General features: G+C 51.5%; 7 protein-coding genes across 7 annotated transcripts; 3 read left to right on the top strand and 4 right to left on the bottom strand.

The window, feature by feature from the left end:
- Window positions 1–145: 145 nt before the first annotated feature.
- N7539_002458 (Sfi1 family protein) lies at window positions 146–3,442 on the bottom strand (the record flags this gene model as incomplete). Its single annotated transcript, XM_056932061.1, has 2 exons — window positions 146–3,300; window positions 3,379–3,442. The coding sequence occupies 2 exons, from the start codon at window positions 3,440–3,442 to the stop codon at window positions 146–148; spliced, it is 3,219 nt and encodes a 1,072-aa protein (XP_056792020.1).
- Window positions 3,443–3,844: 402 nt separating this feature from the next.
- On the top strand, window positions 3,845–4,209 carry N7539_002459 (uncharacterized protein; the record flags this gene model as incomplete). The annotated part of the gene is made up of 2 exons (XM_056932062.1): window positions 3,845–3,907; window positions 3,973–4,209. The coding sequence occupies 2 exons, from the start codon at window positions 3,845–3,847 to the stop codon at window positions 4,207–4,209; spliced, it is 300 nt and encodes a 99-aa protein (XP_056792021.1).
- Window positions 4,210–4,404: 195 nt separating this feature from the next.
- N7539_002460 (isoleucine--tRNA ligase ILS1) lies at window positions 4,405–7,778 on the bottom strand (the record flags this gene model as incomplete). The annotated part of the gene is made up of 3 exons (XM_056932063.1): window positions 4,405–7,164; window positions 7,239–7,295; window positions 7,350–7,778. 3 exons carry the CDS (start codon window positions 7,776–7,778, stop codon window positions 4,405–4,407), a joined length of 3,246 nt encoding a protein of 1,081 aa, XP_056792022.1.
- A 426-nt stretch (window positions 7,779–8,204) lies between these two features.
- N7539_002461 (uncharacterized protein) lies at window positions 8,205–11,663 on the bottom strand (the record flags this gene model as incomplete). Its single annotated transcript, XM_056932064.1, has 5 exons — window positions 8,205–8,288; window positions 8,360–10,968; window positions 11,036–11,231; window positions 11,281–11,331; window positions 11,388–11,663. The coding sequence occupies 5 exons, from the start codon at window positions 11,661–11,663 to the stop codon at window positions 8,205–8,207; spliced, it is 3,216 nt and encodes a 1,071-aa protein (XP_056792023.1).
- A 563-nt stretch (window positions 11,664–12,226) lies between these two features.
- On the top strand, window positions 12,227–15,521 carry rat1 (5'-3' exoribonculease Dhp1; the record flags this gene model as incomplete). The annotated part of the gene is made up of 3 exons (XM_056932065.1): window positions 12,227–12,533; window positions 12,634–14,830; window positions 14,900–15,521. 3 exons carry the CDS (start codon window positions 12,227–12,229, stop codon window positions 15,519–15,521), a joined length of 3,126 nt encoding a protein of 1,041 aa, XP_056792024.1.
- Window positions 15,522–16,981: 1,460 nt separating this feature from the next.
- Window positions 16,982–21,799, top strand: N7539_002463 (pentafunctional protein ARO1; the record flags this gene model as incomplete). Its single annotated transcript, XM_056932066.1, has 2 exons — window positions 16,982–21,706; window positions 21,773–21,799. 2 exons carry the CDS (start codon window positions 16,982–16,984, stop codon window positions 21,797–21,799), a joined length of 4,752 nt encoding a protein of 1,583 aa, XP_056792025.1.
- A 423-nt stretch (window positions 21,800–22,222) lies between these two features.
- N7539_002464 (cytochrome P450) lies at window positions 22,223–24,066 on the bottom strand (the record flags this gene model as incomplete). Its single annotated transcript, XM_056932067.1, has 5 exons — window positions 22,223–22,354; window positions 22,441–23,311; window positions 23,380–23,504; window positions 23,570–23,757; window positions 23,835–24,066. The coding sequence occupies 5 exons, from the start codon at window positions 24,064–24,066 to the stop codon at window positions 22,223–22,225; spliced, it is 1,548 nt and encodes a 515-aa protein (XP_056792026.1).
- Between the last annotated feature and the right edge of the window lie 443 nt (window positions 24,067–24,509).

Below are 24,509 nucleotides of genomic sequence, written 5' to 3' on the forward strand. Positions count from 1 at the left end.
GGAGGACAAGAAAGTAGAATGGTAGTGAAAGTGTCCAAGGCTTGTACTTGAAAACAATAAAACGGGCCTCTACATCCCGGACACGGTGTTGGAGCGTCGATTCGCCGACCTGCGACTATCGGTAGGGGACTCCGGGAGCTCCTCATCAACAAAGCGAACACTGGTGCCCGTCATGGCCCGGCGACTTTGCTGTGAGCGACGTGACGAAGCCGAGCGGGGTGCCATGGCTTCCGCACGAAGGAGGCGACTGGCGAAAGGGGTATGCAAGGGCGTGGCAGGCGTCGTGGTCATCTGTGCAAGTGCTCGCGCGAGCGGCTCGTTTGGAAGGAGAGGTCATATAATTTGGGGTGGCCAAGGGGCTTGCCCCAATCTGATCAACAGAGTTTGAAGTAAAGTCGGTCATTTTAAAAGGCGTTTCGGATCCGCTCTGGAACCAGGGGTCAAAAAGAGCAGATCGGGGACGCTCTACTTCTCCAAACTTCAAGTGCGGCGTGGATGCTACCGCTGGTTCGAACGAGTCGCGCGCTTCAAGCTTCAGCCGTGCACTTTCCAACCAATGGCGAAAGAAGTTTCTGGAATGCTTTCGTGCAGTTCTCTCACGCATGGCTTCGGCGGTCTCGACAGTGCTGCCGATCTGGAAGAGACGGAGACTGAGCTTGCGAAGCGAGGCCCCGGCTTGAGAAAGAACATGTCTGCGATACACAGAGTCCGCTTGATCCTCCAACTCACGGCGAGCGACGTAGGCCTCAGACATTCGGAGCAGGTGATCGTAAGCGATGTGACGGAAGTAGCGTAAATCAGCTTCCTGATAATCTTGAACCCGTCTGAGGGTCCTTGCGTGCCAGTCACTGAAAATTTCAACTGCATTGCTCAGCGTTCTCTGGCGCTCAAGCTCAACGGAGTGTTGCTGCATGTCTGTTACCACCTGGGTTTTGGAGGCCCACACGGCAAGAACCCTGGAGGCCATGTTGATCTTGACTTTGCGCCGCATCTTCGAGTAGGCATCCTTACGCCGTCGCTTTGCGGAGTCCAACGTTGCTTGACGCCAGGTCTTCAAAAAGCGCTTCGTGAGGAAGTAGTACTCAGCATCGCGTGCCCATGTCTCCATCTTTTCGATTTGCTGGCGCTTGGATCTCCAAGCCATCAAAGATTCCTCAACTAGACGCGGGGCGTAGAATTCAAAAGCAGTATACTCTCGCTGCCTCTGAAGCGCAAGTTGATCCCGCCAGAGAGCAAATTTGGATCGCTTGAGTTCTTGGACCCAATGATCTTCATGCTTTTCGGCTTTGAACAGCAGTTGGGAGTAAGTTTTTCGGGTGTTGGTGACAAAGTGAGATAAAACCTCTCGCTTGATACGCTGCTCCCGTATACGGCGCATCAACTGAAACCTTTCCATTAAGATCCATTTGTACATTGTCTCCATTCTCAACCGCTCATTGATGCGAGCCTGGAGAGCTAGACATCGGAGTGTGTCATTCCAGGACACCCACGCGTTCTTTTCTATCCGAGTTCGATTCATATCGACCGCTGCCTGGGTCAGACGAGCCTTTGCAATCCACTTACCGAGAGCGGTGCGCAAGATTCGGCTGTCCACCCCTTCACGTATGTGAGAAGCGGCCGGGGCTAGCCTGGACTGTACTTTCCATTCGTCAAACACTCGACGTACGGCGCGGTGATTATAGGACTCAGAAGCTGTTTCTGCTGTCGAGTTGATGATCCATAATTTTCGGGACCAAACATTCAACACGCTGGACTGATTCTCTTTCTTCTTACGAATCACAACCTCCTGTTCACGCTCACGGTTGGTGCGGAAGTTGCGAAGCCAATATAGCAAGGACCGTCTCTTGAGTTGACTGTCGTACCATTCAGGAGCGCGTCGGTCACAGAAGCCCCAGAACCACTGCCAATAAGTGACGCGTAGTAAACGATTGTTATGCCTAGTGATCGCATCGGCTTCAGCATTCCTCAGTATGGCTGCCTTTTTTCGCCATTGGCCGAAGGGTCTCTTCAAAGCGAATCGGTGAGCCTTGAGCTCATTGACAGCAGTAATCTCTCGCCAAGCATTGAAGTACTTTACACTCAGCACATGTCTTCGAGCGGCAGAAGTTCGTGCGACTTCCTCAGAGGCCAACTGAGCCCAGTGAGTGAAGGACTTAGTCAACAGATAGAGATCACGAGCTCGGCACGCACGCTCCTCTAGATGTTTAAAAAATCGTTCTGTCCTGACCGTATGACGCTTTTTCTGGATTATCGCGCGCCAAGGCTCAAAGGCTTGCCGTAGCAGAGTGTTGCGATCGCGACTTATGGCAATGACTTCTCTAGACTCGCGCAGCTGTCGCGCCTGGAATGCACGCTTCAGCCACTGCGTTAGAATTCGGCGACAGTTTGCCCTCTGTCGATACATATTGAATGTGGAGGCATCTCGAAGCAAGTCCGAAAGCTGTGGTCGGTACAGCATGTCAGGAGGGACGTTCACCTTTCCAATGGACTCATGTCCCGTCGCCTGCGACGTTCCAGACATTGAGTCTCCGGACTCGGACATCGCCAGTGAGCTGATTGAAAGTGAGCGACGAGGTTTGAGTGCTGCGTTCTGTCTCTTGGACCGATCGGTTTGAACCGCAGAGCGAGTAGCTGCGCCATTCATCAAGATGGGCTTCTCTGCCTCTTGAGTGTTACTCGCTTGTTGTGCAGAATCGAATCGACTAATTAGCCGCCGGCCCACATCCAGGAATTGTGCGATGAGATGCGTGCGATCTGGGCTTCTTGGACGTTGTTTCTGTGCTTTGTGTCCCGGGGAGGCAGTCGTGGTCAAGAACTCGGACTTTCCAGTCTGGAGACGAGACAGGGATGCTCGTGAGCTTGGTCGCTCAGCCAGACTCTTCTGAGTGGCATCCTCACCAATGTCGAGGGTAGTATTGAATGATGCACGCCGCTTCGGAGTGATGGGTGTCTCATTAGGCAGATGATGCTGGCCCTGCCTTGGTCTTCTGGTTTCATTCTCGGGCTGAGCAACACTTATGTTCGTTGTGTCTCTTTGTCCTGTAGAGTCGTCCTCTCCAAATTCAATCAGGATGCCCATGTGATGAAGCGTACTTTCAAATTTCTCGAACAATGTGGACCCCTCAACATCCTTGCCCCCCATTCGAAAGAGAAACCGCAGACACGCATGACCGGGATCTGCATCGACGCCATGCTCACTGATGACCTCGTCGTATGCTGCGAAAAGAGCGCGAAAAGGTAGCCGGTCAGCTTCGGGCTTGCCCTCAGCGCGGCTGATGACTTGGTACAGGAAACCAACATCTGTGGAAGCAAATGTTTAATTCATGCGACTGAAAGAGTTGATATTCACAATGCGCGACAAACATTGAAGGGACTTACCATCATCGGAGAGCGACGGATTCTCTTCGGTCAAGGTACGGCGCTGTGAGGGTGTCGGCGGCATCGAAAAATCGCGATCTATTGCGCACTTGTCGCATCTGGAACGAATGGTCGACAAGACAGAAAAATCATTGCGGAATCAGATATATCTGAAGATCCGTCGACTATGCAGATGGCAGCCTGAATAGAGACGCTCAAATAAATCACAGCGTCGAAACAATGCACGGTAAATCTAAACACATACTTTGGGCCATCGAATTGTTATGGCGGTCGCGTCGGAAACATGCACTCGTGTCACGTGTGTATTATGTAATATGCAGGTGCTCCGCGCCACGGCGAACGGCGGAAGCTCTTGGCATGACCTAATCAATCGACGGGCCGCATCAGAGGTCACCTCCGTCGATGGGTAAATATTTGCTAGAGGAGTCAACTTAGCACAAGTTGCAGGCAACTTTTCTCTACCATCATGCCTAACAGAGTTCGTCCAATTGAAAAGGTGGCTAAAGCGACAGCGAAATGCTCGACTGAGGTAGGGACCAACTTCATACGCACGATTCGTGCAGGTGCTCATGAAAACAATCGTCTACTTTGTAGGCAGCGGCTTACGGAAAATGCATTATCGCGGACTACAACTCCGTTCACAAGGACATGTGTGCCAAAGAATTTATGCGACTGAAGGATTGTTTCCTGGTAAGCGAAGCCGATATCATTGTCTCAGATCCAGCCCAGACTAATTCGGCCAGGCTGCCTCCAAGAAGGTTTAAGTCGGATGTTCATCTGATGCGTCATTTTGCCTCATGTCCCAGCGGTGTTATGATTTGCAATCGTTGAAGCTATATTGACTTCATTCCATAAGAAATACTTCCTTACTGTTCTATTGTCAATTCATGTTGTGCAGCTACTATCTAGATAATCATGGGTATCGTCTTCATTGATCGAGAATCTAGTGACTCATCTGCTAGTATTTTTTGATCCAACAAGACTCAACTATATTTCAAACACTTAATATGGCTTGACATTGGAACTTTACAGCTTGACCAACCGCAAGAGGAATGTGGCGTTCTGTACTTCCTGATCCTCTTGAGCAATGGTGCCCTCTTCGTCACCACTAGGGGCCTGACCGTCGGCCAAAGAGCGCTCATCAAGCGGTCGTCGAACTGCTTTCGCGATGGCCTGGGCTTGTGACTTGAAGGCTTCACCAAGACCGATGTTGTCAGGGTCCGAGAGAACGACGTACTCCATCTTCACCTCGTCGGTTGGCACGAGGCCGGCCTTCTTACGGAGACGTTGGAGTCGGTTGATGATCTCACGACCAATACCCTGGTGAGCCAGCTCTGGGTACAAGTTGGCATCCAGGATGGTCATGACGTCGGCGTCAGTGTTAGTCTCCATGCCGGATGAGCTTGAATCTTCCTTGATTCCGCGTTTCACGACGAGGTCGCCCTCAATCAGCTCGATTCCGTCCACCACGATCTTTTTCTCCTCAACGTACTTCTTCACATCATCGCTTGACAACGAAGGAAGGGCCTTCTTGACCTTCTGCACGTCCTTCTTGAGCTTCTTGCCCAAGGTGGGCCAGTCTGCATTGACGCTGTACTGAACATTGTACTTAGCCTCGTCAGACGAGAGTACCAGGTCGAGGACGTTGAGCTCCTCCAAGATGTATCCCTCGAGAGACTTGACGTCGTCCAGATATTGCTGGTCTTGGTGAATCACCACGAGTGACTTCAAAGGTGTCTTCAGCGCAATGGATTTGCGCTCCCGAGAGATACGACCAAGCTCAATGACCTTCTGCATACGGGCGACCCGACGCTCCACAACTTCATCGAAAAGCTCCTGGCGTGGCTCAGGGAAGGCGAGGAAATGCACACTGCGGCTATCTTCGGCACGGAGAGCCTCGGGAATGTGCGGAAGAAGGCGCTGATAGATATTGTCGGTAAGGAAAGGAGTAAACGGAGCAAGTCCCCGAACCAAAGTGTAAAGCACCTCGAACAGGGTGTTCAAGGCATGCAGAGTATCATCAACACCGTTCTCTCCCTTTAGACGCTTGCGGTTGAATCGAATATACCAGTTGGTAGTGTTTTCAATCAGGCCCAGCAAACGCGGCACCACAGTGTACAGGCGGTATCCGGTCATTTCCTGGTTGACAAAGATCAAGAGACTCTGGCAACTGGCCAAGATCCAGCGGTCCATAACATTGGTGTTAGTGGACTCAGCTTTAGGATCGAACATGAAGTCAACATCGGAAGACTTTTTCAAAAGAGCAACTTGGCCTTCGAAGAATTTGTAGCTGTTCCACAAGGGGAGGAGAACCTTGCTGACAATTTCTTTGACGCCCGCCTCCTTGAAACGGAGTGGCTCGGCGCGCACGACTGGCGAGTTGATAAGGTAAAGACGCAGAGCATCGGAACCGTAACGATCCATGATCAGGGTAGGATCAGGGTAGTTCTTGAGACGCTTGGACATCTTCTTGCCATCCTCGGCGAGAACGATACCGTTGACGACGCAGTTCTTGAAGGGTAATTTTCCGAAAAGATGAGTACCAAGGACAGTCAACGTGTAGAACCAACCTCGGGTTTGATCGAGACCCTCCGCGATGAAGTCACCGGGAAAGCTGTTTTCAAATTGATCCTTGTTTTTGAATGGATAATGCTGGGAAGCGTAGGGCATGCTACCAGACTCAAACCAGCAGTCAAACACCTCGCTGACGCGGCGAAGCTCACCCTTACCCTGCTTACTGGGAATAGTGATGTGATCCACCTTGTCACGGTGAATGTCGGTGAGCTCGCCGGTGTAACCGCTCAGTTCCTTCAGTTCCTCCACACTCCCAACGGCGACAATCTCCTTGAAGTCATCGCTGACCCACAAAGGAAGCGGAGTTCCCCAGAAACGATTGCGGGAGATGTTCCAGTCACGGGCATTTTTGATCCAACTGGCGAAGCGCTTATCCTTCACCGAAGATGGGACCCAATGAGACTCCTCGATACCTTCCAGCATCTGAGGGATGATTGTATCGATTTTCACGAACCAAGAAGGCACTGCCCGATAGATGAGAGGGGTGTCTGACCGCCAGCAGAAGGGGTAGCTGTGAGTAATCTGGCTGTCAACAAGAAGGCGACCAGTGCCCTTCAGGTATTTGATGATTGCCTTGTCAGCCTCCTTGACGTTTTGGCCAACAAAGTCCGAGACCTCTGCGGTGAAGCAACCCTGGGCGTCCACGGGGTTCGGGGGAAGACGAGTCTCGTTGATCACACCGTGGTTAACGGCGACTTGGTAATCGTCCTCACCAAAAGCTGGAGCTTGGTGAACGATACCCACACCATCCTCGGCTGTGACATAACGATCATTGACCACACGGAAACCATGATCTTTGAATTCATCGTAGTAATACTTGAAGAGAGGTTCGTACTTCCAACCAAGCATATCGGCACCCTTAACGCGGTCAACGATCTTGAATTTGGCCTTCTTCGGATCCTTGTAGATGGTGCGAAGCAAAGACTCCAAAAGAATATAGTTCTTCTTGGTGGCCTCATCGTAGATCTTCACATATTCAAAATCAGGATGGGCGCAAAGGCCGGTGTGAGAGGGAAGCGTCCACGGAGTGGTCGTCCATGCAAGCAAGCAGGTCTCGGGGTCGTCCAACAGAGGGAATGTCACGACTACTGCGGGGTCCTGCACGTCCTTATAGTTTTGCTGAGCTTCGAAGTTGCTCAAAGGTGTGTTGAGGGCGGTTGAATAAGGCATCACGCGGAAGCCTCGGTAAACAAGGCCTTTGTCAAAGAGCTGCTTGAATACCCACCTTCATAGCAATGGTCAGCACCGGCTCCCCCAAGAAGTAAAAAACACTGATACAGACATACCACACGGACTCCATAAAGCTGGTGTTCATCGTCTAATTCCAGGCCAACGTGCGTTAGCTGCGCCGATCGATCAACGTGTCTGCACTGGAGCACTAGTCAAGCCAAAAGTACCTTGTAGTCATTGTCGAAATCAATCCAACGACCCAGACGCTCGATCGTCTGTCGCCATTCCTCAGCGAAACGCATGACAATAGCCCGGCACTCCTCGTTGTATTTGGCAATTCCGAGTTTCTCAACTGCTTCCAAGCCGGACATGCCGAGTTTCTTATCGATCTCATACTCAACGGGGACGCCGTGTGTATCCCATCCAAATCTTCGCTCGACATAGTGTCCCTTCATTGCCCAGTATCTGGGAATGATATCTTTAATTGTTGAGGCCAGAAGATGACCATAGTGAGGCAGACCGGTCGCGAAAGGCGGACCATCGTAGAAGGTATACGGCTTCTTTCCTCGAGAAAGCTCGACCTGGCGCTGGAAAGCATCAATTTCTCTCCACCGCTTGAGGACAAGCTCCTCCTCGGCGGGAAAATCGATAGACATGGCGCTTTGATTTGTGGGCGTCCTCAACAATCAAAGGTAGAGAAGACACAGATAGTTTGAGGAATGACTCAACCCCCACCAACACATTTTTTGCCAGTGCGGTCAATGACCCGCAGCCCCTCCACATCTCACCGCCTGCTAAGCTCAGAAATTATTCTATTCAATTTGAATACCTAGCGTACTTCCCAAGTGCGGAGTTAAGGATTATCTACTTAGATAGGTAGCATGTAGGCTACTAGGCACTGGGCACCGGGCAGTAGTTCCACGCGAACTGGACACCTGATCCTTTTAAAGGCGCCAAATCCTCGCAAGTGCTTGGTTGCTGTGAAACGAAAGGATCGTCAAGCAATCATACGGCTGCTGATTTATTGAAAAGTGTTCGTGAGACGCGCCGACACGGTTGCTGCTGCCCATTGCATAAATAAATTATTCTTCTTCTTCGTCTTCCTCCTCTTCGTCGTCCTCGTCTTCTCCCTCCGAGACTTCTTGGCCAAGATCTTTGAGTCGTTTCTAGAAAATGCGAGTTGCTCGCGGTCAGCGGCCATGTTCGCATTGCACAGGCGATGTGGAGTAGATCTTACCTTGTCTTCCGCTCTCTTCGCTTCCAAATCTCCGAACACGATCAGCAAGTCATCTAGTTCTGTTTGCGTCGCTTGGCGAGCTTCTTCTTTGTCTTTGATATCCGCCTGCGACTTGTCGAGCTGAGCTTGTATCTTTTGAAGAGTTTTAGCTGCATTCTCGGCTCGCGATTCAGCTTCCTGTGCTTTGCGTTCAGCCTCGAGAGCACGTGCTTCCAATGCCGACATCTTAGACCAGGCGGCTTTAGTAGCTATCTCAGCGTCTCTGCCCAACTCCTCTTGAGCTTTTGCTTGACATTGGGCGTCTTCTGCTGCCTTTTCTGCGGCTGTGACCCGAGCCTCCAACGCTGAAATCGTTGACAATGAATCTTTCTTGACTTTGGACACATCTCCGGCAGACTTGGCCTTTAAATTTTCAATTTCACTCTCAGCCTGTGCAAGAGTCTCCTTGAGGCCCAGAACCTCGGACTCGTGCTGCGACTTTATAGCGGTCAACTCGGACTCGAGTGACGCGATATTCGTTTTGAACCCGGCTATTTCAGACTCATGTCGATGCTCTGTCGACGCAAGTGCCGATTCCGCCAGCCGTACCTTGTCTTCGAGATGTGTGATTTGATAAGTGTTCGACTCCTTTGACTGGCTGATAATCCCTTCCAGTTCCTCGGCGCGCTTTTGCAATGAAGTGAGATCAAATATGTGCTGCTCCCGGGCGTTTGAAAATGTTGTTTCCAAGTCTCGGATGGTTTTTTGCAAGCCCGCAATTTCCTGCCTATGGTGTTCTTGCATTTTTGTGCATTTCCGCTCATGATCACTCGAAGCTTGTTTGAGCTGGCTGTCAATAGCTCGTAGCTGTTCTCCGTGTTGCTTAAGAAGATCGTTCTTCGAAATTCTATGCTGCTCTTCCAACTTCAGCAACTCCTGCTTGTGAGATGAAACGGCAGATTGGAGTGCCTGCTGGGTTCGAGAGAGGTCCAGGGCTGCTGTCTCTTTTGTTTTCTTATGATCTTGTTGTTCTTGAGAGAGCTTTTGTTGCAAAGTGACAAGATCTGACTCCATCTTTTGGATGGTTTGAGTTCGATCTTCCAGTTCGGCGCGCAAGGAGTCCACCAATTCCCTTGACACCCCCTTCTCAACTCCATTGGCAACAACAGACACTTCGAAGCCAGGCTCGCGATCTATCGCTCGAATCAATCGACTGAAATTATCTTTGAGAAATTCAACAAATGAACGATCAAAGAACACCTCAGGCAGTCCGTCAAGTTGGCCCGCAGCAGTCTGTGGCAAGACTTCGAAATCCCGAACCAGAGGACATTCGCGTAGCTTTGTGATTTTATCGATATATTGCTCCCGGCCAAGCTGGTCGAGGAGTAGCTTGTGAAGGGTAACCCGTGGAATCGGGGAATCTTTAGTGGAGAACTCGTAGACGATACCAAGCAAAACTGAGCAAAGACCAGGAATCAGCCTGCTTGGCGTCCGCTGATGCTTAATCTCCTGAAGAAGAGTCTGAATACTGCTTCCTTCAACTAAGAGATCATTGACAACATCGGGGTCTTCAAATAGCCAGCCACATAAAAGCATGAGGTAGCCAACGGTAATTCTCTCATCATCGCCACGCTGCAAACCAGTAATCAAATTGCTCACGACAGACTGGACACTGGTGACAACTTCCTCGCCGCTCTCAGCGTCGCCTTCCGTGACTTGCATGGCGACGGCTTTGGCCTCGGCACTTTCGAAAATCAGGTGGAATAAGAGCACAGATGCCATCCACACTTGATAAGGATCGGCATTTCCTCTGGCATCCGGAGCAGTGAGCAACACTGAGAGGATGTTTGGAATCCTATCATGTCCGCTGGTGTGGCCCTCGATAGCCCTTCTGAGTACATGCATGCGAATGCCTGGGTGATTGGTGAAGAACGCTTTCATGCATTCACATGCTGCAAGTCTTGCATCAAGCATGCTGTTTGGTGAAGGTTGAAGGCTGAGCTTCAAGAAGGCTTCAATGACATTGATACGTTCTGGCTCATTTGCATGACCATTCGAGTCCTGATCACTTGGCAAGTGCGAACCCCAGGACACCTCAATGTCACCAAACCGCTCCTGTAAGGGCGAGTTGCCGCGAATCAGATCAGCGCATGTTGATAGAGCCTTGGCTGTGACATTCACGCTGAATTTCTGCCCAAATGCAATACTCAGAACTTGCTCTGTTACACCGTTCTGCCAAAATATCGTTTGATTTGTGGTTGTTCCTAGTCCGCCGCGGACCAAAAACAATTGAATGATAGCGAGCAATCCCCACACGTTCTTATCTCTGTGCAGAGCAGTCCATTGCGCTGGAGAGTCTTCAGCTTGAGCTGGCTCCATCTGGCACTCATGAAGTAGTTTTGTCAAGTTTTTCGAGCAGCCAGTCTCACGGAAAAAGGACTGATTCGATACATTGAATTTGAGAAGATGGGCAAGCAAAGTGAGGCAGTCTTCCACCACCTCAGTACCGAGAGTCAAAGCGCCTTCTGCTTCAATGAGCGAGAAAATAATCTCGAAGGCATTCTCGAATGCGATGAGCTTTTGAAGTTCCTCGGAGGACGGTGTGAGGGCAATCATGAGAATCAAGGCCTCTGTCGCAACGTGTAAGTATCACTCAAAGGCGGAGCCGAGCGAAGGAATGTTGCATTGAGATCTCACCATTTCTTACGGGCTCTCTGTTGTCTGTCAAAACGTTCACGAGCCTTGAAATCCCCAGAGGCGCGGTCAAGATGCATTCCTGCGTTCGTTCTGGACGCGCACTGCATATCTGGAACATCAATTGGAGGGAGTAAAGTCGTGAATAGAAATCTCGAGTTTCGAGCAGGTCCAATAAGATTGTGATGTTGTCTTGTCGCTGCCAGAAATCAGCCTTGTCATAGTGTCATCTGGTGCAACTCCCATACCTGTGTGAATTCATCTGCCAACCATAGCGCAATTTCATCTGATGCCTCGGGCTATTCCTTGTTGTCAGCAACGACAATCACAGACTCGCAAAGAGGTTGGAACTGACACTTGTCTCATCCGGCGTGAACAACATCAGCAAGGTCTCCAGAACCACTTTCGTAGTGTCCACATCCTCGCGATCATTGTGCAAGCAGCCGATCAATGGCCGGAGTCCTCCAGAAGCCACTGAAGCTGGGAAGAGCTTTGCAAAGCTTCTGAGACCCTGAATGGCAGCGCGCCGGTCCTCCAACAAGGTTGCGCTCTGCAGCCTGCTACTCAAAACATCAATTGTTTCCGTTGCCGTCTGTTTGGCCGGAGCTTGTGATTCAAGGATTCGAAACATCGTGGCAGAATCGTAATTTCATGGTCATTGCCGACCTAAGGCGATATTATCAATAGGCATCGATTGTGGGCGACAATGCGATGCTATAGTTTTGAGACGGATCCTGGTGGGAGTCGATCGCAAGGCCAGGTCACTTCTTTGGATTGATGTTTTCAGGTAGCCAACCCACATGTGTAGACTGTAGCTTAGTACCTTAGTTTGCCTCCCAAGTTTCGAGTTGGCTCAAAGGGGCTTAATTGAGTGGGGCTAATCTCGCCGGAAGCGCTCCTACACCCCCGACCGCCCGGGAGTGCTTGCGCTCTTCGGCACTCGCAGAGACTTTTTGTATCATCTTTGATATAACCCTCGTCTTGCGCCGCTCTGAAACGTGCGGTTGTATATTTCCGCCATCCAACATTGACTGGTCTGGTCGTTCTTTCGCGAAATTCGAGTGTACAGCCGAGAACTCGAGGCCGAACACAACGCGACGCGTGTTCTCATCTAAGTGAAGGCGCAATCGATCGCGCTCGATCCGATAAAAAACTAACGAAACTTCACGATCAAGCGCTCGTCGCTTTGACAACATGGGTGTCCCTGCTCTTTTCAGATGGCTTTCCAACAAGTACCCGAAGATTATTTCTTCGGTGATTGAGGAACTGCCTCAGGAAGTGAATGGAGAGGAGATTCCGGTCGACACTACGGGCCCGAATCCTAACGGAGAGGAACTGGACAATCTCTACCTGGACATGAATGGCATTGTACACCCGTGTACGCATCCGGAGGGGAGGCCCCCTCCCGCTGATGAGCAAGAGATGATGTTGGAGATCTTCAAGTACACTGATCGAGTCGTCAACATGGTCCGGCCGCGAAAGCTGCTTATGATCGCTATTGGTACGTTGGCAACCCACTAATACAGAGATACTTATTGCTTTCGATCAAAAAGATCTGTTCTTCTTATTTGGCCGTCTGCTAATGCGCTCCTTCATTCTAGATGGCGTCGCCCCTCGAGCCAAGATGAACCAGCAGCGTGCTCGTCGGTTCCGCTCCGCCCAGGAAGCTCGAGAGAACGACGAGAAGAAGGAAGAACTTCAGAAATTGTTGGACCGGCAGCAGACCAAGAAATCGGGTGATGAAGTCATGAGGGAGGAAGTCATTCAGAAAACATGGGACTCGAACGTCATCACACCAGGAACGCCGTTCATGGACATACTCGCGGCATCATTGCGCTACTGGATCGCCTACAAGCTGAACACAGACCCGGCGTGGAAAACGATGAAGGTAATCATTTCGGATGCTACCGTGCCCGGGGAGGGCGAGCACAAGATCATGGAGTTTGTGCGCTCGCAACGCGCATCACCAGAGCATGACCCCAACACACGTCACGTTATCTATGGTCTCGATGCAGATCTTATCATGCTGGGTCTCGCAACCCATGAGCCTCACTTCCGCGTTCTGCGTGAGGATGTATTCTTCCAAGAATCGAAGCCCCGTACCTGCAGGCTTTGCGGGCAGGTGGGCCACAAGGCCGAGGAGTGTACCGGCAAAGCGAAGGAGAAAAACGGAGAATTCGATGAGAAACAACACGCTTCTCCGTTGAAACCGTTCATCTGGCTACACGTCTCTGTTCTAAGAGAGTATCTTGCTGTCGAACTACAGGTTCCTCAACAGCCTTTTCCCTTCGACCTGGAACGTGCTCTTGATGATTGGGTCTTCATGTGTTTCTTCGTCGGAAACGATTTCTTGCCTCACCTGCCTTCACTAGACATCCGTGAAAACGGCATTGATACACTGATTGCTATCTGGCGGGACAATCTTCCAAGTATGGGGGGATATTTGACTCAAGACGGCCACGTTGACCTAAAGCGTGCTCAGTTGATCTTGCAAGGTCTGGCCAAGCAAGAGGATGCTATCTTCCGCCGCCGCCGGCAAGCAGAAGAGAGGAAAGCAGCCAATGAGAAAAGGCGCAAAGAGCAGGACCAGGCTCGTAACGAAGAGCGAGCCCAGAAGCGCAGGCGTAGTTCCCCAGTCTACGATGCGAAACAAAAGGGTTCCAAGGCTGAGCCGGATGCGGACCCAACAGCTGGATTGGAGCTCATTACACCATCTCGTGCTCACTTGACGAAAGAGGATAAGGACTTGACTCACAGCATGATCGTCAACCGAGGAGCTATCTATCGGGCCAATATGGAAAATAAGAGCGCCGCTGCTGTTCTCAAAAGCAAGCTCATGAAAGGTGTTCCTCTTGAGCCAGCGGTGGAAAGTCATTCTGGCAGTGTGGAGATCGAGCAGAATGGTTCAGAGCCCACATCTCCCTCCGTCCTCGGCAAGAGAAAGGCTGGAGAATCTACCGAGCCGATCGAGCAAGAGCCTGAGGATGCTGGAACACCTGGTAGGGACTCACCACCTCCACCTGCTCCCAAACCGAAAGATGATGGGATGCCTGTAGACACCGTCAAAATGTGGGAGCCCGGTTATGCGGACAGATACTACGAGCAAAAGTTTGGCGTGGATCCCCAGGATCATGAATTCCGTCATAAAGTTGCTCGTGCTTACGCCGAAGGTCTAGCCTGGGTTCTACTCTACTATTTCCAAGGTTGCCCTTCATGGGACTGGTACTATCCCTATCATTATGCTCCCTTCGCGGCCGACTTCGTCGACATTGCCGATATGGTGATCGATTTTGATAAGGGCAAGCCATTCCGACCCTACGAGCAATTGATGGGAGTTTTACCCGCATCGTCCAACCACGCTTTACCAGAGGTCTTTCATGATTTGATGAGCAATCCTGATAGTGAAATTATCGACTTCTACCCGGAAGACTTCGCGCTGGATCTCAACGGCAAGAAATTCGCCTGGCAAGGCGTGATCCTTCTTCCTTTCATTGACGAGAAGCGTCTTCTGGCTGCGATGGAGAAGAAGTACCCTCTCTTGACAGATGAGGAACGAAGCAGAAATACCCACGGACAGGAAGTCCTCTTGCTTTCCGAGCAGCACCCACTTTACCAAGACCTCATAAGCAACTTTTACTCCAAGAAGCCAGGGCCGCCTGAGTATCAGCTCAACATGCGGATTAGTGACGGTCTGGCAGGACTTGTCGAACGCAACGAAACCTACGTTCCTCATGGTTCCCTCGTATCGCCGCTGCAGGATCATGGCATGCCAAGCCTCGACGACGATCACTCTCTCACGTAAGTCTTGAATACTGTCACCTTCTCGCACCGCGAATGTCCTTTGTTAATGCTGATTGTCGCCTACAGTGTCAACTACAAAATCCCCAAATCCTCTCACGTCCATAAATCCATGTTGCTTCGAGGTGTCAAATTCGCTACCCCGATGCTCAACACTGCTGATGTTCGTGCCGTTAAGGGCCGCGCACAGAATTCCGGTCGCTCATACGGCGGCGCACCTTTCAATGGGCGCGGCCGTGGTGGCCAGATGAACTATTCTTCGGATCGGCCAAATCCATTTGCCGCACACCTTGATTCACGCTTCGCGAATGCGCCTCCTGGCGGCATGCCCCCTATGCCTTCTGGTTGGGTCCCCCCTGTCCCTGGAGCGGATCACTCCAGAGGACCACCTGGACCACCTCGTGGCGGGATGTCGTATCAGTATCCCGCGCAGCAAGGATCCGGTCAATATCCCGGCCATCAGGGTTACTATTCAGGTAATCAGGGTTATCAGGGCTACCAGGGTCAGCAAAATTCTGAGGGGTATCAAGGACAGCAGGGATACTATGGGGGTCAACAGGATCGGGGATATGGCGGCGGAGGCAATGGAGGAGGATACCGTGGTGGCAGATCTCGAGGCCAGTCTCGGGATCAATATGGTGGTTACCGTGGAGGTGGTGGCGGCGGCAGAGGAGGCCACAACAGATACTGAAGAAAGTCTATGAAATATGGCTTTCGGCGTCTTCAGGGGTCTTGTCCATAGCTGTGCCATGAAGTGCACAAATAATCTACAGTTATTGCCAATCATCGCGGCATCAAACCTTTGATTTTCACTCCATTGCTTTGTAACTGTGTAGTGTGTACTTTGTGGCAGGTATTGGGACAAACGATGTACTGCCTCCAATCGAGCTTGTTATTCTCAACATTTGGAAATCCGTCAGCACTGACACTCCTAGCCATGGAAAGAAATTCAATTAGCGCTTTTGATGACCAAGTCCATCTGGCAGTGAAACTTCGAGGATCGGTCGACGGCTCGAGGTCCATACGAAAACCCGCTAATCAAGGGGTTGACAGGTACCCTGGTCTGGTAGGGCGGAAGGACAAGCAAGTGCATTAGTGAAGCAGAATCTGAGTAGGATACTTTTGCAGAATGATATTTTCACGAACAGCCCAACCCAACTCATTTTGTTTTTAACCTGTTGCTGTGCACCTCTAGCTCAATTGCGTCTATACAAGCGGCATTTTCTACGTAACAACTAACGTTGACGACCAAGATGAAGTAATCGAATCACATTAGTTGCGCCGGAACGCGCCATTAAAAATGACTTTATGAATACAGTACAGATCACAACATGGCTTTTTACGATCCATTGGGTCTTCAGAGGGAAGCGCTTGGTACTAATCTCATCTGACATATCATAATTACATATTATTATTCTATATTACTTTGCGCGTTTTTGTACTTGTGATAGACCAGCGACTCGAACATTGCACCGACAGAGAACGGGAGAAGTCAGCTTGGCTCTTAAAGCTGGAACTTAATGTGTGTAATTGTATATCCATTGTGAAACGTTTTGGCTGGACACGCTCCACTATCCATAACGCCTTTACGTCAACACGAGTTTCTTCGTTCTTTGGTCAATTTTTTTGTTCAATCTCGGAATTCCGGGTTGACTACTACTGTACCTTTTCAGACATCATGCAGGCCGTGGCGTCGCCGGAGTCCATGGAGTCTCTAGTCTACACCGGACCAGAAGCGGTGAAAGCCTTGCCGCGAGATCGGAGGGCAAAAGAACATCTTTTGAGTCACACTGACGGACGCCGACGGACGCTGACGGTTACACTACACTTCCAGGCTCGACAGTTCCCAATTGTCTCTGGATGAATAGCTGAAAAATCGCTTCAGAGCTACAGGTAAGCACACTTGGTGACTCCTCATTTATGGTTCTCCCTGGAATCGAATTTGTCCAACTTTCCCATTCTTTATTCTTGTTATACTCTTCCTCGGTGGAGAGCTCGATTTCGTGGTGGGGGTGAGACAGCAATATTTTCCGAATAGGGCGGGTTTGAGATCACGATCACATGGGAAATACTAACAATTGAGCAGAATGAATTGAATACGAAGGAATTTCAACTGTTTCACGGCTTCATTCTCTTTTTCGCCTGCTCACCATGACTGAGCCCACAAAGATCAGCATCTTGGGTGAAGAGAGCATCGTCGCTGATTTCGGTCTGTGGCGCAACTATGTCGCTAAGGATCTGATCAGCGGCTTGCCCTCGACTACCTATGTTTTAATCACGGACACGAATCTCGGCTCCCTCTACACACCTAGTTTCCAGAAATCCTTCGAGGCGGCATCCGCTTCCGTTTCTCCTGCTCCCCGCTTGCTCGTTTATAATGCCCCTCCTGGCGAGAGTTCAAAGTCTCGGCAAACGAAGGCCGATATCGAAGACTGGATGCTGAGCCAGAACCCGCCATGTGGTCGAGACACTGTGGTGATTGCATTGGGCGGTGGTGTGATTGGAGACTTGACGGGATTCATCGCGGCGACCTACATGCGGGGTGTCCGCTTTGTACAGGTCCCTACGACCCTCCTGGCGATGGTGGATTCCTCGATTGGAGGTAAGACGGCCATCGATACGCCATTGGGTAAGAACTTGATCGGAGCTATCTGGCAGCCATCAAGGATCTACATCGATCTCGAGTTCCTCGAAACACTCCCCGTGCGGGAGTTCATCAACGGCATGGCCGAAGTCATCAAGACTGCCGCTATCTCTAGCGAGGAGGAGTTCACCGCGCTGGAAGACAATGCTGAGTTGATTCTCAGTGCTGCACGTAGCGAAGCGAAGCCTGGACACGGCCGCTTTGACAACATTCGTGACATTCTCAAGGCCCGAATCCTGGCGTCTGCTCGTCACAAGGCCTTTGTTGTTTCCGCGGACGAGAGAGAGGGTGGGCTTCGCAATCTTCTCAACTGGGGCCACTCTATTGGCCATGCCATTGAGGCAATCTTGACCCCTCAGATTCTTCATGGAGAATGCGTCGCCATTGGCATGGTGAAAGAGGCTGAGCTCGCACGTCATTTGGGCATCCTGAAAGGTGTTGCTGTTGCCCGTATCGTCAAGTGCATCTCCGCGTACGGTCTGCCTACTTCCATGAAGGACTCCCGAGTCCGCAAGCTCACTGCTGGAAAACATTGCTCCGTCGATCAGCTTCTTTTCAACATGGCCTTGGACAAGAAGAATGACGGCCCGAAGAAGAAGGTCGTTCTACTGTCAGCCATCGGACGCACATTCGAGCCCAAAGCTAGCGTGGTCTCCAACGAGGACATTGGTGTCGTTTTGGCGCCAAGCATTGAGGTTTGTCCGGGTGTGCCCACAGGTTTGCATGTCACCTGTGCGCCTCCAGGCTCCAAGAGTATCTCTAATCGTGCTCTCGTACTCGCTGCTCTGGGTTCCGGTACCTGCAGGGTCAAGAACCTCCTGCATTCCGACGACACCGAGGTCATGCTGAACGCTTTGGAGAAGCTCGGCGCTGCCACATTCTCATGGGAAGAGGAGGGCGAGGTTTTGGTAGTCAACGGCATGGGTGGCACCATCACGGCAAGCCCCTCCTCTCTGTATCTAGGCAACGCTGGCACAGCTTCCAGATTCTTGACCACGGTGGCGACGCTGGCTAAACCTAGCACCGTCAACGAGAGCGTTCTGACCGGTAACAACCGTATGAAGCAACGGCCCATCGGTGATCTCGTTGACGCTTTGACTGTCAATGGTGCCGGCATTGAGTACATGGAACGTAAAGGTAGCCTGCCTCTCAAGATTGCAGCCTCAGGTGGCTTCGCTGGCGGCGACATCAATCTCGCGGCGAAGGTGTCATCTCAATACGTCTCCTCTCTGTTGATGTGTGCCCCGTATGCCAAGGAGCCTGTGACATTGAGATTGGTGGGTGGCAAGCCCATCTCTCAGCCATACATCGACATGACCACCGCCATGATGCGGTCTTTCGGTATTGATGTGAAGAAGTCGACGACCGAAGAACACACTTACCACATCCCCCAGGGTCATTATGTGAACCCGGCCGAGTATGTTGTCGAGAGTGACGCATCGTCTGCTACCTATCCCCTGGCCATCGCTGCGATTACCGGTACCACCTGCACAGTTCCCAACATTGGGTCCAAGTCTCTGCAAGGTGATGCCCAATTCGCTGTTGATGTGCTGAGGCCCATGGGATGTACTGTGGAGCAACTGGATCACTCCACTACTGTCACAGGACCAGCTGATGGTATCCTGCGTCCCTTGCCCAATGTGGACATGGAACCCATGACAGATGCTTTCCTGACTGCCTCTGTTCTTGCTGCAGTAGCCCGAGGCAAGGACTCAAATCACACAACTCGGATCTACGGCATTGCAAACCAGCGAGTCAAGGAATGCAACCGTATCAAGGCTATGAAAGATGAGCTTGCTAAATTCGGCGTCGTCTGTCGCGAGCACGAAGATGGACTTGAAATTGATGGTATTGACCGGTCTACACTTCGCCAACCCGCTGGCGGTATTTACTGCTATGACGATCACCGCGTTGCTTTCAGTTTCAGCGTACTCTCACTGGTCGCCCCGAAGCCGACACTCATCTTGGAGAAGGAGTGCGTCGGAAAGACCTGGCCAGGCTGGTGGGACACTATGAATCAACTCTTCGGGGTAAAGCTTGAGGGCAAAGAACTCGGGGAGGAGGAACATGCCGTCTCGGGCTCTGAGGAGCGTGTGAATGCTTCAGTCTATATCATCGGAATGCGCGGCGCTGGCAAGACTACTTCCGGTAACTGGGTTGCTAAGAGTCTTGGCCGACCCTTCATCGATCTTGATACTGAATTGGAGAATATTGAAGGTTTGACCATTCCTGACATCATCAAGCAGCGTGGTTGGGAAGGGTTCCGTGATGCAGAGTTGGCCCTGCTCCAGCAGACCATGCAAGATCGCCCCCAAGGATACGTCTTTGCATGCGGTGGTGGCGTTGTGGAGATTCCGGAGGCCCGCAAGCTTCTCGTCGATTACCACAAAAACAAGGGTAACGTGCTGCTGATCAGCCGCGACATCAAGCAGGTCATGGACTTCCTGCAAATCGACAAGACCCGACCTGCTTACGTGGACGATATGATGGGTGTCTGGCTGCGCCGCAAGCCGTGGTTCCAGGAGTGCAGCAACATCCAGTATCATAGTCAACACGCCGGCCAGGCTGAACTTGCACTGGCTTCTGAAGATTTCGAGCGCTTCATGCTGGTTGTCACTGGACGGAAGGACACTCTTGCTGAAATCAAGAAGAAGAAGCACTCTTTCTTCGTCTCTCTGACTCTGCCCGACCTTCGCGAGTGCGGTGACAAGCTTCACGAGGTTTGCGTCGGTTCGGACGCCGTGGAGTTGCGTGTGGACCTTCTCCAGGATCCTGCTGCCAATGGAGGTGTTCCCTCTGTTGACTTCGTCGCGGAACAAATGTCCTTCCTCCGCCGCCGAGTCTCACTGCCTATCATTTTCACCATTCGAACGCAGAGTCAAGGAGGACGCTTCCCCGACGACGATCACGAGGCTGCACTAGCACTGTATCAGCTAGCGTTCCGTTCTGGTTGTGAGTTCGTTGATCTCGAGATCGCCTTCCCAGATGATCTGCTTCGTACTGTGCTGGAAATGAAGGGACACTCTAAAGTTATTGCATCCCATCACGATCCCCAGGGCAAGCTTTCGTGGGCAAACATGTCCTGGATTCCCTCATACAACCGAGCGCTGGAGTACGGTGATATCATCAAGCTCGTCGGTGTTGCCAACAGCTTGGATGACAACACAGCGCTGCGCAAATTCAAGACATGGGCTGAGCAGGCTCATGATGTTCCTCTGATCGCTATCAACATGGGCGATCAAGGCCAACTGAGCCGCATTCTGAACGGCTTCATGACCCCGGTATCTCACCCCAGCCTCCCATTCAAGGCTGCTCCTGGTCAACTGTCCGCAGCTGAGATCCGTCGCGGTCTGGCTCTGATGGGAGAGATAAAGCCTCAGAAATTTGCCATCTTCGGATCACCTATTGCTATGTCTCGGTCGCCTGCGCTCCACAACAAATTAATCAAGGAGGCTGGCCTTCCGCATGAATATGGGCGCTTGGAGACCACCAAGGTTGAGGATGTGAGGGAATTCATTCACGCTCCTGACTTTGGAGGCGCCTCCGTCACCATCCCCCTGAAGCTGGACATCATGCCACTTCTGGACGAAGTCGCCAAGGAGGCTGAGATCATCGGCGCCGTCAACACCATCGTCCCCGTTTCAGATGGCGACAAGCCCAAACGTCTAGTCGGTTACAACACCGACTGGCAAGGTATGGTGCAAGTGCTCCGCAATGCCGGTATTTACGGCTCCTCGGGCACCGAAAGCGCCGTGGTGATCGGAGGTGGCGGTACCGCCCGCGCTGCTATCTACGCCCTCCACCAGATGGGTTACTCGCCGATCTATGTGGTCGGTCGCAGCCCCAGCAAGCTCGAGGGCATGGTGGCGACTTTTCCAACTAGCTACAACATCCGTGTTGTCGAGAACCCGGAGCAGCTGGAGACGGTGCCGCAAGTGGCCATCGGCACCATTCCTGCTGATCGTCCCATTGACCCCGTCATGCGCGAGACACTCTGCCACATGTTTGAGCGCGCTCAAAAGGCTGACGGCACCGTGATCGGCAAGTCCGTCGCGGGACACACGCCCCGCGTCCTCCTCGAAATGGCCTACAAGCCTGCGGTGACTGCGTTGATGCAATTGGCTGCTGACGCTGGATGGAAGACCATTCCTGGTCTGGAAGTTCTTGTTGGCCAAGGGGTGTATCAGTTCACTCACTGGACCGGTATCACTCCACTCTACCATGTTGCCAGGGTATGTTTCAACCCGCTTTATCAGGGTTTATGTTTCAGGAATGACGCTGACATCTTCTCTTCACAGGATACTGTTATGGGCTCTGATGTCTGATACTAAAGCAATCGGCTTTCAGATCTTAACAGTCTGACTGTGGCAATACTTTGTGATTTTTGACATGCACTCAAAACTAAGATAGAAGAAGAGGGCGAGGTACAGATTTGGGGGTTACATGCTTGCTCGTTGCTCAGAAAAGAGCTTCTGTTCTTATTTCGGGCGTGCAATTTAAACAGACATTTTCGGTTCATCATGTTCAGTATATTTCTACAAATCGCATACATATAACACATTGATACAACACGTGTCCCCAGTATGTGAGCTTACGGTCCAGTGAAGAAACGCTTTCTCCGTGTCATGGGAACACAACAGTAATCATGCCTCTTCAGGCTCGATCCAACATATGCATGTCGTATCGCGGCCTCGTCTTGGCCGAGCCCTTCCAAACTCTCTGACCATAAAGTATCAGAATGTCCTAATTTATTCCGGGGCCACCTGCGGGCGTTTGGAAATAGTCAACCAAACGTCCCGCCAGTATCCAACACCACCCTTGACAACGAATTTAGGCTCAGGCTTGCCCTTGACGAATTCAGGCGTGTATGAGCGGAAGAACTGCGCAGCCCCCGCGGGGGAAAAAGGATGGTTAGCACGTCTGACTTGAACCATGCCTGTTAGAAGAACCCAACTAGGACACATACCTGGAGAGGACCCTTGAACAGCTCCATCATTGCAATGTCACGGCCAAGGCAAACACGAGATCCATAGCCGAACGCAAAGTTATACTTGTTATACAGCTTCGCCCTCTCGGGGTCCATCCAACGCTCGGGCTTGAATTCTTCCGCATCCGCACCGTAAAGCGCCGGATCGCGATGCACCAGGTACGGATTGCAAGAGATTTCCGTGCCAGCGGGAGCCCACTTGCCATACAGGTCCAGGCCGGGTTCAGAGACATAACGAGGGAAGACGTTGGGAGCGGAGGGGCACAGGCGCATAGTCTCTTTGACACAACCCACGAAGAATGGCAGATGCTCAAGGACCTCATTGTATTGAGGCACCTCGGAAAGGTAACCCTTGCGGCTGGCCTCGTCGATCTCATCCATCATGCGCTTGTACGAACTGGGGTGAGTCAAGAGGTAGGTGATCAGGGCTTGGAAGGCGGTACCGGTGGTGTCGGCGCCGGCAAGCAGGACGAGAAGGACCTCGGCGCGAATGTACTCCAAGTCCAGAGGTTTGCCTTCTTCGGTGCGTGCGTCCAGGAATGTCTGGAGGAGGTCGATGCGTTCAACTTGTTTACCGGACTGGACGTCATCCAGGCGCTCCTTGATGAGTCGGTCACGGAAGCGCATCAGAACGCCGATTCCGGAGTTATCCTGAGGGGTAGCGACAAGGTATTTCTTCATGAAAGTACTCTTCATCCATGAAGTAAACGGATGCATGCGCGCAAGGAACCCAAAGGGTGCAAGACCATCGTGGAAGCCTTGAATAAGTCCACCGATGTCCTCGCCCTTCTCGATGAATCCAAATGGAGCGCCGAACCCGATCTCGCTGATGATATCATACGCCATGTATCTAAGAAACTCATATTCAACGTCAGCAGATTCTTCAGCTGGAGGACGACAACAATGTGCGCAACGTACACTGCCCACCAGGCGAAGTCGAACGCCTCGCCGGTCTTGGCAAAAGTCTCATCGAGCTTTTGGTTCCATTCAACAATACGCGCATCGATCATCGGCTCCATCTTCTTGATGTTGGTGAAGCTGTACTGTAGTCTCCATGTCAGATCGCACTGCTGGTTGTGACTTGAATTTCGATATGAATTGTGCATACAGGTCCTGCGATGTGCTTTCGGAAGAGGGCGTGTGTCTTGTGCGACCTCATGTTAAACAAACTCTCGGTCTCTCCGAAACTACCCGTGATGTAGTGGCCCGTCTTGTCTGCATTGCGGTGATAGATTTCCGGAAGTTTCGTGTGATCGCTGACGAGGAGCAATGTCGGGGTGACTCGCACAACAGGGCCTATTGATCATATTTCCATTTAGTGACGATGGCTTCATGCCAACCACTAGCTGTTCGGCAACAAAATCACCACGTACCATACTTCTTCGACAGGTCGTACACGGTCAAGTATTCCGTTTCCTGCAGATTCTGCTTGGCGAGCCAAAGCCGAGTGACAGATGCCCAAAAGGGACCGGGGAAAGCAGATAATGGGTGGAAGAAGCGATAATGAATGATCTGATAGACAAATTTGAGAACAATATATGCCACGAGCGATATAAGGATGTTTGTGACTGTCAGGAGCGACATTGCCTGCTCTGCGAAACCCATTGCGCCGGCGTATAGTTCAACTACCCAGCATCTGTGATCTGGAAAGAGGCTCGTCAAAAGGTTAGGGAAAGATGCCCCTTTCAACTAGAAAAGTCGTCGAAGGACCTGATTTCAAATTCGCAACCTTCCCCTCACTCGCCCCTCTCAATCGACGTGACAGCCATTGACAACGTGTTGCGATGATCCAGAGCCGGCCATTATTGGCCCGGGTAGATGCAGGCCGGGTCAGAAATGAACGCAGATGTTTCCACACAGGGAAGGAGGCCAATGACCATGCTTGGAATGTGCTTAGTTCGAATTCCAGACAATCTTCGTCCTCGCGCTAAGCGGCAGACGGTTCTCAACGGCGGTAGTAGGCACATCGGCGGTATGCGCCACCTCATCTGAGTTTGCATTGTCAGACAAGGAAGATCACAAACCACCGTGTCCACATACCCACCATG

Source organism: Penicillium diatomitis (genome assembly GCF_028827545.1).
Source record: "Penicillium diatomitis strain IBT 30728 chromosome Unknown utg000003l_segment0_segment0, whole genome shotgun sequence".
Classification (NCBI taxonomy): Eukaryota; Fungi; Ascomycota; class Eurotiomycetes; order Eurotiales; family Aspergillaceae; genus Penicillium; species Penicillium diatomitis.